We start from the raw sequence: 16,308 nt of genomic DNA, 5'->3' as shown, positions 1-16,308 counted from the left end.
TCCAGCACAGTGAGCCCATTTTGTTTGAAAACTGTTTAATAAGAACTGTGTACCCCCATCTTGAAGAGTTCTGGCATTTGCTAACAAGTAATAAAACCATGAGTTGATTTGTTCAACTTTACTACAGTCTCCTGCCTATTACTCTGCACTCTAACACCAAGGGCACCTCACCTTCCTCTAGTCAGGAGACCTTTACACAGGGCGTGCCCTGCGGGGAATCACTGCCACCATCATTTGAGTGATATCCCCCAAATCACTGTACCAGGCCCTAGGAGTGTAAGAGGTCTAGTGAAGGCAGGCCCTACCACCTTGACTAGACCGTGATAGAGGACTACTACTCCCAATATCCAGCCTGCCAACTGTGCCACTGGGTCACACCGCACACACCCTGAGTGGTTGCATCATAATTTGAATCTCCAACTCATCCATTTTATTTGAAAGACACATGGCATTCACCAGTACATTTGACCTTACCAACAACTTTATTTTTATTAATTCCAGATTTATTCCTAGTCCCCTCTCTATTCGGCTGGCTACACCCAACCCCCACAAAATCCCCATTAACTCCTGTTGTATCCTACTCCCTATCTACTCTATCTAACCCCGCTTCTGTATACCCTCCCCAGATCCTAGTTTAATAGCTCCTCCAGCTGTCTAAACATTCTTTCCCCCAGCACAGCTGCACCCTTCCAATTTAGGTGCACCCCGTCCCTACTATAGAGCCTGTAGTCGACAGAGAACTCATGCCAGTTCTCCATGAACTCAAACCCTTCCTTCCTGCACCAATTTCTAAGCCACTTATTTTACTCCCTAAGCTCCCGCTGTCTTTTTAGCGACGCTCGTTGCACTAGTAGTATTTCTGAAAGCACAAACTTGGAGTTCCTGGACTTGAGCTTCTCTGCTAGTTCTCTAAAATAATATTTAAGGGCCTTCCATCTCCCACTGACTTTGTCATTGGTATCGATGTGTACCCTGACCGCCGGGTCTTCCCCAGCACCGGGATTTCCAATCTGCAATATGTCGAACCCGAGCACCTGGCAGACAACACACTGTTAAGCATTCACGGTGTCGGCAACAGATCACCCTATCTGTCCGCCTAATAGAATCCCATACCACCAGCATCTGTCTGACCTTTTCTGCACTTCTATTTCCATCTGTCCTACAGAAGTCAATTGGAACCGATAAAAACACAGGGACATATACAAAAACACCGAAAAAGGCCATACTTACAAATGGACACAGCCAGGTCAGAAATGCTGATGAAAGGGCGAGCAGGTGCTTTAAATAATAATAGCCACTCCCACTAGTCTTGAGGGGAGTGGTGTGTGGTGCATGGGAGGTGTAGTAAGAAATAATAAATGAATAGTGTGTGTGCAAGTGTAATACTATAAGTGAAATATAGGGGGCAGTAATGAGTGAAGTGCCTCAATAGAAATAAATGGATAATGGGGTGCAAGTGAGTGAAACATGGAGGGATAGTGTGTACGTCATGAGGCACAACGTGTATAGCCAGGTAGAAGCCTATTTGTGACGCCTTGATAATTCATAGAGCGGGCTACCCTGCTTGCTATGCCAAACAGCAACACACCATGCTCTCCCAGCATCAAAGACCCGGCTGTGTAGCGAATATACATAATAATGAAAAATACCTGGGGTATTGGTAATCATTTTGGCCAAAAGGACGCAAGCTCGCAATCCACGACAAGGATCCCCAGACTTGCGAGTCCCTAATTCCTAAACTGGAACAGAACGTTCCTGATGCACAAACAGAACCGATAAAAACACAGGGACTGGCTGCTAGAAGCAACGTCCTTCTGTAGTGATACTAGCCCACACACCAAATCACTGTAAAAAGGCATGCAGCTTTTCAGTTTTAAACGCACCCCTATTGGATCCATAGCCTGCACACTGCATTTGCTCAAAGACTAAGGCTACACAGCAAATTTGCACAAGCTTTCACAGTTTTCATTTTGCACCGAAACGTCACATCTGAAGAAGCCTTAGGCCCCATTTAGCCTGCGGTATTTTGCTTAGTATTTTGCTGCAGTATTTTTAAGCCTGAAACTAGTAGTGGGTCTAAAACACAGAAGACTTACAAATACTTCCATAATATTTCTTCTCTGTGTACGTTCCACCTACTGTCCTAAATACTACCGTCTAAGGCCTTATTTACACGAGCGTGTGCGTCTTGCGCACGCAAAAAACGCGGCATTTTGCGTGCGCAAAAGGCACTTAACAGCTGCGTGTGTCATCAGTGTATGATGCGCGGCTGCGTGATTTTTGCGCAGCCGCCATCATTATGACACTCCGTTTGGATGTTTGTAAACAGAAAAGCACGTGGTGCTTTTCTGTTTACATTCAGAGTTTGACAGCTGTTGCGCGAACCACGCAGTTCGCACGGAAGTGCTTCCGTGCGGCATGAGTGGTTTTCACGCACCCATTGACTTCAATGCGCGAACAGCGCACAAAGAAAGGACATGTCGTGAGTTTTACGCAACGCACTCGCGCTGCGCAAAATTCATGCACTGTCTGCACTGCCCCATAGCCTAATATAGGTGCGTACGACACGCGTGAAAAGCACGCGCGTCGCACGCGCGTATATTACGCTTGTGTAAATGATGCCTAAATGAGGTACTAAAAATATATACTGAAACATACTTTGTTTCAATCTGTTCATGGATATTGGGGTAGCCATTTTGCCTGAGCTGCTGTTTACTATATGGAAAGTGCTGTGAGCATGCTCTGTGACATGTGCGGAGGTCATTGTGCAGCAAGGGAAGGAGGAGCTGCATAATCTCCATCACCTATGTTATTAATAAATTTGTGCCTATTATTGGTATATTTGTATTAAGCTGCTTTGAATTGTGCATTGCTCTGCTTTTTGAACGAGTCATTATATTATAATATGTATTTCAGTGTGTTATATTTTACCATTATGCATGTCAATCTGCAGGGGAACGTTCATAGAATTTCGCAATGGAATGTTGAATATTTCACCCATTGGCCGTAGCTGCAATAAGGAAGAAAGGATTGAATTCTCTGAACTGGATAAAGTAGGTTATAAAAACGAAATAATAGACTCAAAAACCGAAATATTTAATAAGAAAACTGAGATATTTAATGACATGCTAAGGATAAACTCTGTATTGTAGATTCTCTGGTGCAGTGAGATATTCTTATCATAATCCTTTATTTTACAGTGGAATACTAAATTTACCAATTATCAATGATTTCTACATTTGTACCTTAAGCAAAAAGTAATTTATTTTTATGGAACAAAACATGCAATAAAATGGTGTTTACACTGGGTATGTAGTCTCAGGGTGTCTTCTACTACAGTTTTATGCTGATACTTTTTGGCGCTGCTTTTGACGCGGAAGCCTCATCGGAAACTGCACCAAAATATGACCGAAAATGCCTCCCATTGATTTCAACAAGAGGCGGAGGCGTTTTTTTCCAGTGAGCGGAAAAAAACGCTTGCGGGAACAAGAAGCAACATGCCCTTTCTTCAGGCGTTTCCGTCTCTGACCTCCCATTGACATCAATGGGAGGAAGAGAAAGCTGTTTCCGCTGCGTTTTTTTGCCTGCGGCGCTCAATGGCCGTGACCATCTGCAAAAAATCTCTGTGTGAACTAGACCTTACACTGCATATTTAATTCAGTATATCTCCTCTGTTATCCCAGAGGTGCGATTTTTACACAGCACATACACTAGATTATTGTAGGAGGATAGCAGAAAACATGGACTGTGCTAAAGATTGGTCCCAAAAACTGCTGCCACAGAGGTATTTATGTACATGCCCCACATCCATACAGGCAGCGATATCCGTAGGACAGAGGCGTAGCTAGGTTCTCCTGCACCCGGGGCAAAGATTCAGATTGGCGCCCCCCCCAACTTATTTCCCGACATCTCCTTCCCCCTCGCCATGTTTGCTTTCTCTACCAATCAATGAGGTGTAATTGTTTTTCACAATTTTTTTAATGTAACTCGAGTATAAAAGCATTTATACATTTTACAAGCGATGTAGTTCTATAATGTAATTAACATAAAAATGAATTAAAAGAAAATAAATTAAAGAGGCCACACACAGCCCCCTGTAGATAGCACCACACAGCCCCCTGTAGATAGCGCCACACAGCCCCCTGTAGATTGTGCCACACACAGCCCCCTGTAGATTGTGCCACACACAGCCCCCTGTAGATTGTGCTACACACAGCCCCCCTTGTAGATAGTGCCACACACAGCATGCTGTCCCTTTGTAAATAGCGCCACACTCCCCCCCCCCCTTGTAAATAGCGCCACACTCCCCCCCCCTTGTACTTAGCGCCACACTGTGAACAGACCGGTGAGCGGTAGCCTACCGCTACCACTCTCCGCTCTGCCTGGTGTGAGTTACCGGAGGAGCCGAGGAGGTCATGCGGCGCAGGCAGCGACAGAGTTTCTTCTGACTAGGGTTGGTGACAGCCAGGGCTGGCCTTAGCTTGGATGGCACCCTGTGTTGGACTCTCTATTGCCGCCCCCTACACAGACCAAAAATTAACCACATATATAGACACGCTGGAACATATATACTGTACATACATAAAGACAGATATTTAGACATATAGGCAAATATACATACACACATTCTGGAATACATACATAAAGGTAAATATATAGACGTACAGACACATATACGCACACACCGGCAGATAAATACACAGACAGGAACATATACAAATACATAAAAGGCACAGATATACAAGCACAAAGACACATTCACAAACAGACCCATATACAGGCACAGGCACATATGTACACAGTACAGATAATGTAGTAATGTTACCTGCAGTCCTATGTAACACCACAGATAACACAGTGATAACTCTCTGATTACAGATAATGTAGTGGATGTTACCTGCAGTCCTATGTAACACCACAGATAACACAGTGATAACTCTCTGATTACAGATAATGTAGTGGATGTTACCTGCAGTCCTATGTAACACCACAGATAACACAGTGATAACTCTCTGATTACAGATAATGTAGTGGATGTTACCTGCAGTCCTATGTAACACCACAGATAACACAGTGATAACTCGCTGAGTACAGATAATGTGGTAGATGTTACCTGCAGTCCTATGTAACGCCACAGATAACAGTGATAATGCTCTGAGTACAGATAGTAGTGTTACCTGCAGTCCTATGTAATATCACAGATAACAGTGAAAACTCTGAGTACAGATAATGTAGTAGATGTAAGAGACAAACACATGCAGAGATACAGGTAACAGCAGAGCACAGAGTAGAGGCAGATGCTGGGAGGATGCAGCACGGGAGTGGACCTGTCCCTTGACCTGAGTCATCTGAGCTCATGTCACTGACGTGAGGTCAGGTGACAGGTCAGGTGACTGGACTGGTCCACTCCCTGGCCGTCACAGAACCCAGTCAGAACGCCGCTGTGTAAACATACGGGGCGCCTATCAGCAGCTGTATGTTTCGGGTCATTGTCGTGCTGGAAGACCCAGCCACGAGCCATTTTTAATGTCCTGATGGAGGGAAGGAGGTTGTCACTCAGGATTTGACGGTACATGGCTCCATCCATTCTCCCATTGATGCGGTGAAGTAGTCCTGTGCCCTTAGCAGAGAAACACCCCCAAAACATAATGTTTCCACCTCCATGCTTGACAGTGGGGACGGTGTTATTTGGGTCATAGGCAGCATTTCTCTTCCTCCAAACACGGCGAGTAGAGTTAATGCCAAAGAGCTCAATTTTAGTCTCCTCTGACCACAGCACCTTCTCCCAATCACTCTCAGAATCATCCAGATGTTCATTTGCAAACTTCAGACGGGCCTGTACATGTGCCTTCTTGAGCAGGAGGACCTTGCGGGCACTGCAGGATTTTAATCCATTACGGCGTAATGTGTTACCAATGGTTTTCTTGGTGACTGTGGTCCCAGATGCCTTGAGATCATTAACAAGTTCCCCCCGTGTAGTTTTCAGCTGCGCTCTCACCTTCCTCAGGATCAAGGATACCCCACGAGGTGAGATTTTGCATGGAGCCCCAGATCGATGTCGATTGACAGTCATTTTGTATGTCTTCCATTTTCTTACTATGGCATCAACAGTTGTCTCCTTCTCACCCAGCGTCTTACTTATGGTTTTGTAGCCCATTCCAGCCTTGTGCAGGTCTATGATCTGGTCCCTGACATCCTTAGAAAGCTCTTTGGTCTTGCCCATGTTGTAGAGGTTAGAGTCAGACTGATTAATTGAGTCTGTGGACAGGAGTCTTTTATACAGGTGACCATTTAAGACAGGCACCAAGTTGATTTTGAGCGTGTAACTGGTCTGGAGGAGGCTGAACTCTTAATGGTTGGTAGGGGATCAAATACTTATTTCTCTGTGCACAATGCAAATAAATATATATAATTTTGACTATGTGATTTTCTTTATTTTTTTTTTATATAATCTATCTCTCACTGGTAAAATTAACCTAGCCTAAAAATTCTAGACTTTTCATGACTTTGACAGTGGGCAAAGTTACAAAATCAGCAAGGGATCAAATACTTATTTCCTCCACTGTATGTATATATATATATATATATATATATATATATATATATATATATATATATATATATATATATATATATATATATATATATATATACACACACATACATACACACAGTGGATATAAAAAAAAAGGTGGTGCATATATATATGCACCGTAACTCTTGAGAAAGTCTCTATTGTAGAGCTGAAACGTCGCGCTTGACTAATGGATCAATAAAGCACTTATAACTTTTTTTGCTACATCTGTAGAGTGCTGCCTGATTTTCAGATTTATACGTTAGGGTGGCCCTGGTCGTGTCCACGGCGGGCTTGCACCCCTCATCATTATTTTTTGACTGTGCGGCTGGCGTTTTTTCCACTCCTATATATATATATATATATATATATATATATATATATATATATATAGTGGATATACAAAGTCTACACACCCCTGTTAAAATTCCAGGTTTTTTCATGTTACATAGTCAGTCCAAGATGAATCATTTCAGAACTTTTTCCACCATTAATGTCACTTATAATCTGTACAATTGTATTGAAAAACAAACTGAAATCTTTTTGGGTGGAAAAATAAAAATAAAGAACAAAAATAATGTGGTTGCAAAACATATGCACACCCATAAACTAATACTTTGTTGAATTAGCCTTTGACTTTATGACAGCATTGAGTCTTTTTGGGTAGAAGTCTATCAGCATGGCACATCTTGACTTGCCAAACATTGCCCACTCTTCCTCGCAAAAGCGCTCCAAATCTGTCACATTGTGAGGGCATCGCCTGTGTACAGCCCTCTTCAGGTCACCCCACAGATTTTCGATGGGATTCAGGTCTGGGCTCTGGTTGGGCCATTCCAAAACTTTGATCTTCTTCTGGTGTTGATTTGGAGGTATGCTTTGGGTCGTTGTCGTGCTGAAAGGTGAAATTCCTCTTCAGCTTTTTAGAAGAGGTCTGCAGGTTTTGTACCAATATTGACTGATATTTGGAACTGTTCATAATTCCCTCCATCTTGACTAAAGCCCCAGTTCGAGCTGCAGAAAAACATCCCCAAAGCATAATGCTGCCTCCACCATGCTTCACTGTGGGTATGGTGTTCTTTTGGTGATGTGCAGGGTTGGCTTTGCGCCAAACATACCTTTCAACCTTGGTATCATCAGACCATAACACGTTTTCCCACATGCTTTTGCCAGAATTGAAGTAGGTCTTTGCAAAATATAGCCGGGTTCGGATGTTTTTCTTTGAAGAAAAGGCTTCTGTCTTGCCACCTTACCCCGCAGCCCAGACATATGAAGAATATGGGAAATTGTTGACACGTGTACTACACAACCAGTACCTGCCAGAAAGTTCTGCAGCTCCTTTAATGTTGCTGTAGGCCTCTTGGTAGCCTTCCGGACCAATTTTCGGCTTTTCTTTTCAACAAGTTTTGAGGAACGTCCAGTTCTTGGTAATGTCACTGTTGTGCCAAATGTAATCCATATCTTGATGACCGTCTTCACTGTGTTCCATGGTATATCTAATGCCTTGGAAATTCTTTGGTACGAACCTGGCATCAGTTCAAGGATACAACAATTGAGGGAAAGGTTAGGGAGTTTATGATGTAATTTCTGCACAATACCAGGACTGCTACATTATCCTCCGCCCAAGTGTGAGAGTGCGATCGCAGACGCATACCAGAGCACTCAGGTGCCGGCTTGGATCGCTGATTCACAGGATATGTCATAAATGTCAGATAGAAGCGGGTCACACCTCTGGGACCCGCACCTATCTCCAGAACGGGCCCCCTAAACCCCATTCAGTTGCTCTGTGTTGCGGCTGAATGAGGTGAATTCCGACCATGAAAAAAGGTTATATGGTCGTGAGTTACGTTAAATTCTTAATTTATATAATACAGCTCTGATACATTATAGGGGTTCCGTTGTCTACATCAGTGGGACTACCAGCATTATAATAGTTGCACTGTTATGCTTTACAGTGCCCAGATCTTTATAGATATGAGGTCATCTCAATTTAAATATTAGCTTGAGTGTCAGTTGTTGCTAAGCAACTACAGCCTTCCATCTTCCATACGCGAGCATGCGCAGTAGAAGTTTGAGGACGCCGATCTGCTATGGACTCAACGTGTGGAACAGACCTGCATCTCCTTCCACGAATTTACATATACCAGCCCGGATTGGTGAGTGGTCGGATGTTCTCCACCCACACACATGTGGTTGCATTTTCAATTTCACTACAATTATGCTGATTTTGTATGTTTTAAACAATGTTTTTCTAATTTTCTATTCACTGATGTCATCATTGGCACTTGATCACTTCAAAAATTTTTAAAGTTGTGTACTTGAATATATATCAGTATGTTTTTTTTATGTATACTGTCCTAATAGTTACTCATTATGATAATGAGATACTCACTATATATGGTCCACATGTTGTATGTATCACTATGCTTGATAAAGGTCCCATAGTAGGATGGAAACGTTGCAGCTTGGGCTGGCTTAATAAACCACCATTTTTTTCACTAATACGGAGTGCTGTGGGATTTTCTTTTATATATATATATATATATAAAAGGCTTCTGAAATGGGTAATTTTTGCCATTTCGAACCGACCATCATTTAAAAAACAAATTTATGTGAATGATTTTTCACAATGGCTGACAGTGGACCTAAGTCCGAGGAAAACGTGATCAAACAGGTTGGAAAGTTTCATCCATGGTCAGCCAAAACTCCATATATATGGCATGATTGGCAGAATTCGAGCGATCATTTACCACTTTGCGTCAGCCCCAAGAAGTCAGTTTATTTTTTATTAAACTGACTCCCTAATCGGCCAGTTTAGTCTCTTCTGTTTCTGGTAGGATTGTTCGTATGAACAATCCCACAGATGATCAATCAGCCACATTGCTGCGGATCATTGTCTTATGTGTATGGCCGACTTAAGATGGGGAGTACAAACACAATCATTGCCTGCGTTATAGTGTTTCTTACAAGTTGAGGGGGGATTCACACGAGCGTGTATTCGGTCCGTGCGGGCCGTGTGGTTTTCACGCGCCACGCACAGACCAATACAAGTCTATGGGGCAGTACAGACAGTCCGTGCTTTTTGCGCAGCGTTTGTCAGCTGCGCAAAAAGCGCGACAGGTTCAATATCTCCGTGTATTTCACGCATCACGCACCCATTGAAGTCAATGGGTGCGTGAAAACCACGCAGGTCGCACGGAAGCACTTCCGTGCGAACCGACTGAAACAGCGCACCAGCTGTCAAAAGGATGAATGTAACCAGAAAAGCACCACGTGCTTTTCTGTTTCCAAACATCCAAATGGAGTGTCTTTGAGATGAGCGAACCCGGACAATCGAACCGAACTTCACCGGGTTCGTCCGAACTCGTTTTGGCCGAACCCGGCAAAAAATTTTCCGGTACGCGACGTCCGGAGATAGTCACTGTCCAGGGTGCTGAAAGAGTTAAACTGTTTCAGCACCATGGACAGTGACTACCGATCCCAATAAACATGAACCTGTAAAAAAAAAAGAAGTTCTGACTTACCGATAACTCCCGGCTTCTTCCTCCAGTCTGACCTCCCAGGATGACAATTCAGTCCAAGTGACAGCTCCAGCCAATCACAGGCTGCAGCGGTCACATGGACTGCCGCGTCATCCAGGGAGGTGGGGCCCAATGTCAAGAGAGGCGCGTCACCAAGGACGCGTCACCAAGGCAACGGCCGGGAAGTTCTCGGTAAGTACAAACTTTTTTTCTTTTTTTTTAACAGGTTGCTGTATATTGTGTTCGGCATTCACTGTCGAGGGTGCTGAAAGAGTTACTGCCGATCAGTTAGCTCTTTCAGCACCTTGGACAGTGACGGGCGTCGACTAGCTTCATCTCTATGATGGCGGCTGCGCGAAAATCACGCAGCCGCGCATCATACACGGATGACACACGCAGCTGTCAAATGGTTTTTGCGCACGCAAAATGCTGCGTTGTTTGCGCGCGCAAAAACGCAACGTCCGTCTGTATCTGCCCTTAGGCCTAGTTCACACAGAGTTTTTTGCAGGCAGAAAATTCTGCCTTGAATAATCAGCTCCGGTTTTTGAGCCTTGTTTTCTACCTCTTCAACAGTCAAATGAAAAAAATGCTTCAAAACGCATGCCAAAAAAAACTCTGTGTGAACAGGGCCTAAAGTAGAAGACTATAGAAATACAAGCAGACTGAACTTGTCATTGGGAAACAAACTTGGTCTCTTATCATTGATTTGTTCACTGTTTGCAGAAAGAAAAAATCAGGGAGAAGTTTGTGGCTGCTCTACAGAAAGAATTTGCAGGGAAAGGCTTACGATTTACCAGAGGTGATATGAATATTTTTCTTAAGTTTTCAGTATAGCACATTCTTTTCTATGTTTCATCTTTTCTCTGCCTCGTTTCTGTTTTCCAAGGCGCTATTCTCATGGGAGGAATTTATCAATGGCTATACGTCAATAATATGGTGTAAAAAAAAGTTTCAAATTATGGTGCATATTTGCAGTTTTCTGAAGCTTCCCACACTTAAAAAAACAAAAACAAACTGGTTGTAGCTTCGTGTAAGGGGATGGGTCCACCTGCTGCTCGACAAATTCACTATACGCCATAAACTATCGTAAATTATAGCGGAAATTTATACCAGCCTATAGCTGGCATAGATTTCCCCTTCTAGTGCATGGCCATCCAGAGATGTGCCTAATTTATTAAGAGGTGTGCGCCTCTTAATAAATAAGGCACATTTTCTGCAAGTCTCACGCTGGAGTAAAATGCTCCTACCTGGTGTAGATGTGCGCTATAATTCATGCCTGTTTGTGGCTTAATTATAGTAAATTTGTCGGGCCACTGGTGGCCTCGCCTCACCCCGCCCACTTTTTACATGGAAGTATGTTTTTTTTTTCGACTGTTTTTGGATTCTATATGAATTTGAATGTGAAACTCATTGTTTGCCCATGATACCTTTTTATTAATCTTTTTCTTTAATTTAATTGAATCATCTCTTTCTACCCCTTTCTTTCTTAAACCATTCTGTTCTTTCTCTTAACATGACACTAAGGGTATGTTCACACGCAGTGACCAAAAACATCTGAAAATACGGAGCTGTTTTCAAGGGAAAACGGCTCCTGATTTTCAGACTTTTTTAAGCCACTCGCGCTTTTTACGCCAGTTTTTGGAGCTGTTTTCAATAGAGTCAATGAAAAACGCCTCCAAAAACGTCCCAAGAAGTGTCCTGTACTTCTTTTGATGAGCCGTAATTTTACGCGCCGTATTTTGATAGTGACGCGTAAAATAAAGGCTCGTGGAAACAGAACATCGTTAAACCCATTGAAAGCAATGGGCAGATGTTTGTAGGCGTATTAGGGGCGTTTTTTCAGGCATAAATCGAGGCGTAAAACACCTGAATTACGTCTGACAATAGGCCGTGTGAACATACCCTAACACTCGCACTTACTGTATCATCACAAGACATGCTTTTAAATCTTACCAGCATGTCAGGCTTCATAAGTATGATGTGCAAACTAAACCACACAAATGTCGTTTCCACTTCCTCCTCTCTTTAACATGGCTGTACTTTTTATTTTGCTTTGCTCTTTCCTCTATTCCCTAGGTGGGATGATCAGCTTTGACATTTTTCCAGAAGGATGGGACAAGCGTTACTGTCTGGATGTTCTGGAGGAGGAACGATTCCTTAGCATTTACTTCTTTGGTAATGAGACTTCACCGGTAAGGCTCAACTTATTTTTTTTTCATTTGTAAAGAAAAAAAAGAAGTTCATGAATAGCAACATCATAGTGAGCCCATAATTTCAGACTGTAGCAAGCTTTTCGGTTTGTGTTAGAGTTTATTAAATACTGCCTGACAAAAAGTTTAAGCAGAGACGTAGCTAGGTTCTCCAGCACCCAGGGCAAAGATTCAGTTTGGCGCTCCCCCAACCTCTTTCCCCACATCTCCTTCCCCCTCGCCGTGTTTGTTTTCTCTACCAATCAATGACGCGTAATTTCTTTTCCACATTTCTTTTTATGTAACTCGAGCATAAAAACATTCGCACATTTTACAAGCAATATAGTTCTATACACAACACCAGAACCAAGCCCAGTACATAAATACAACACCAGCACAAATACAGCTCAATTTAGTGCAACCCCTGCCGTATAGGTATGTACGGCGTAAAACTACAGCTCCCATCATGGCCTGAACAATTATAAGGATATGCTGGGAGTTTTTCACAAAAAATAAATCATATCATAATCATACCACCCATCATCTCGCTGCAGATCATACAGTGACTACAGTACTGATTAGAGGCAGAACAAACATTTACATTAAGTGACTCACCGGTGACGTCTCAGATTCTAGTTATTTTTCTCCATCCGGTCCAGTCATCATAGCCCATTTCTGCAGTTTGCCACTCAGATGTCTTCAGCTTCTCACTTTTCCAACATTTCTACACCTATAAACAAAGATAAAGTTCTCATTATACCACACACTACGCCCCTAAATATATTAGCGCCATACACTGCACCTCTAATTATAATAGCACCATACACCATACACCGTGTCCCACACACACTGTGCCCCCTACAGATAGTGCCTGCCATAGAGCCCCCTTTAGATAGTGCCCCCATATAGCCAATCCCTGTATATAGTGTCCCACAAATAGCACCCCCTATAGTGCTCCACAGATAGCTCACCCCATTATATTGCCCCCTGTAGATATAGCCCACCCCTGTATATAGTGCTCCCCATATTGTCCATCCCTGTATATAGTGCTCCACATATAGTCCACCCCTGTATATAGTATTCCACAGATAGCCCACCCCTTTATATAGCCCCCTGTAGATATAACCCACCCCTGTATATAGTGCTCCATAGATAGCCCACCCCTGTATATAGCCCACCTGTAGATATAGCCCCCCCCTGTATATAGTGCTCCATAGATAATCCACTCCTGTATATAGCCCCCCTGTAGATATAGCCCACCCCTGTATATGGTGCTCCATAGATAGCTCACCCCAGTGTATAGCCTCCCCTGTATATAGAGCCCCCCCCCCGTAAAGCCCCCTGTAGATAAAGCCGCCCATAGATAAAGCCCCCGCGTAAAGCCTCCCTTGTTGATAAAGCCCCCTTGTAGATAAAGCCCCCCATAGATAAAGCCCCCCCCCCCTGTAGATAATGCCACACACTTTTTTTATTACAATAAAATAACAAACTATTCAAACTCGCCTTAATCCCGCTCCCACGCTGGCCGGCAGCAATGGAGACCTGCTCTCTTCTGCGCAGGTCTCCTTGGGGTTGAACGAAGCATCTATGAAAGGCGCTGATTGGCTGGGCAGAATTACTTTCCCTGTCAGTCAGCGCCTTTCAGCGACGGAAGCACGATACCGCTTCACTCGTAGAAAAGAGCTGAATGGCCGGGCACGGAACGTACCCGGCCATTCATTGCTTCTAATTGTACCTGTGTCCTATAGACACAGGTACAATTACAGTGCAAGAGGAGGTGGCGCTGGCACCCCCCTCTAAGTTGCGCCCAGGGCACATGCCCTGCCTGCCCCCCCCTAGCTACGCCCCTGGTTTAAGAATCTTTTAGCTAGCTGGGATGTAAGTGTAGATCTATTAAGATTTTAACTCGGTTAAAGCTAGGCCACACATATAAAGGTATATGGCCATACGATGTTTCAGCTAGTTATTTAATCAATAGGTAAGTAACTCATTTATTGGTTTATGGAGGTGTCTGATATACAGTGACTTCTATTATTGATAAATGATATCCTTTATAGGGCGGTAATGATTATGAGATCTATACTGACCCGCGGACAGTTGGACATACGGTTGTATCACCTGAGGACACTGTACGGAGGTGCCGGCAACTCTTTTGCCCAGAGAGAAACAATGAACTTTGAAACTGTTGTCTTAGGTTTTATGAAGAATTGGACCAGTGACTAATCTATAAATCCTTTCTGTTAAAGAAGTCTAATCATCATGGTGGACCAGAGAGCAAAGCTTCTTGTTCTAGAAGTACTGATATATATGTGAGCTTTGAGGAATACTAGCGAGGCTTTAAATTTCACTTGCATTGGCTGGATCAAGAAACGTCTCCTTTATTTTCGGCATTTCATTAAAGCACTATCCAGGATAATTCACATGATGCTTTATTGTTATTACAACTGCTGAAGATCAGAAACAATAGTGTCATAGAAAAGAACATTTCTCTGGAACATATATCCCAAATATCTGATCTAACATTATGGTCCAATCACAAGTACCATAGTTGTGTGTTGTGCTAATTTGTGTTTTGTTGTTTCAGTAACACACAAGCCACATATCCACAAATATACTCAATGTGTAACTAGAATAGGTACCTTCATATTTCCTGGCGTTTTTAACTGATCTTTATAATTTTGTCCTAGTAATACCTGGTTTCAAGTATTTTTAAACATGTTTTAAACCAGTATGAAAATCAATATATTTTTGCAGGGGGTTTATCAAAATGTTGTATACTGCAAGAACTTATTTTACTTGAATGTATCTCTTCTTCCCAATCCCCATAATTGACTTACCTCTCTGGCACCACAATTTACCTTGATATTACAGTATATTATATGCAGCATGACATGAGCCCGCACAAGGAGGGTAAAGCATCATTTCAGTGCAAGAATCTCTGTTCTGTTCTGTTTCCTGTAAATTGCCCAATCTCTGTTTCTGTTATGACACTGTAAACAGATGTAGTGAATACATTGTGCACCGATGTGCAGTTTGTTTAACTCTTGTGGAAGTTGACCAAATAAAAATGATTATGTCTGTACACAGTTTTTTCTTATTTTTTGGGTCTTTTATATTGATTTGTATGTAAATGACTAGTTATATTCTCTAGAATGGCAGCAGTAATAACTGATCTACTGCTTATATTTAAAGGGGTTTTCCAGTCCTAAGAAATTGTGGTTTATCCTCCAGATAGGTCATCAATACCTGATCAGTGGGGGTCCGATTCTCGGCATCCCGGCTGATCAGATGTTATGAAGGGGCCGTATGAGCGCTGCTTCCCTTTTATTCCTTACCTGCTTGTACTGTAAAACGCCAACACACTTGTAGCGGCAGTTCACAGTATTCCAGCCTTCTCCCAGTTGAATGGGAGAAGTCTATAATACTGTGAACCAACACTAAAAGTGTGTCAGCAATTCACAACATGAACAGGTTGAAATGAAGAGAAAGCAGTGCTAATACGAGTGCCGCGGCCCCTTCGAAACAGCTGATCGGGGGTTCAGGGAGTCGGACCCCCACCGATTAGATATTGATGGCCTATCTTGAGGATAAGCCATCAATTTCTTAGGACTGGATTGCATTTTTAAAGATTTATTTATTCCCTGGACAACATGGAAGTTCATACAGTTTACAGTTGCTCTAATGTTCAGAAAACACGCTTGCAGCCATCTGTGTTGCAATTTACTGGTACATCTTAAAATGAAGCCCCATATTGGAGTTGCTTTTAGGGAAACACTGCTCGTAGGCACCGCTGGCTGCCCATTTCCATCGCTAACCATGTGGCTGAAGACTGATAGACCTGACAGTCTGTAAATAAATATGTAGGAGATGATATTTGTGAAAGTTTGATAATGTATATGCAAAGTATATGTGATAATGGGAATATATTTTTAATTTATGTTAAAATGCTGCTAAAAATATCTTTTAATACATATCTTTATTGTGTACTATGAAGCAATAAAATTATTTCTTTATAAAATGTCATAGT

General features: G+C 42.6%; 1 protein-coding gene across 2 annotated transcripts in view; it reads left to right on the top strand.

The window, feature by feature from the left end:
• PMM1 (phosphomannomutase 1) overlaps positions 1 to 15,363 on the top strand; it is a 93,450-nt gene extending 78,087 nt beyond the window's left edge. The window contains exons 5-8 of one of the 2 annotated variants that reach the window (XM_075833592.1): positions 2,954 to 3,053; positions 10,816 to 10,891; positions 12,169 to 12,284; positions 14,528 to 15,363. In XM_075833592.1, coding sequence (XP_075689707.1) covers positions 2,954 to 3,053; positions 10,816 to 10,891; positions 12,169 to 12,284; positions 14,528 to 14,611 — 376 coding nt within the window. In that variant the 3' untranslated portion in view covers positions 14,612 to 15,363. Of the gene's footprint in view, positions 1 to 2,953; positions 3,054 to 10,815; positions 10,892 to 12,168; positions 12,285 to 14,338 lie in introns of both variants that reach the window. The other variant, XM_075833593.1, reaches the window with a different exon arrangement.
• The last annotated feature ends 945 nt before the right edge of the window (positions 15,364 to 16,308 follow it).

The sequence above is a fragment of the Rhinoderma darwinii genome, chromosome 7 (assembly GCF_050947455.1).
Source record: "Rhinoderma darwinii isolate aRhiDar2 chromosome 7, aRhiDar2.hap1, whole genome shotgun sequence".
NCBI lineage: Eukaryota > Metazoa > Chordata > Amphibia > Anura > Rhinodermatidae > Rhinoderma > Rhinoderma darwinii.
This window is presented reverse-complemented; position numbering and strand designations above follow the sequence as displayed.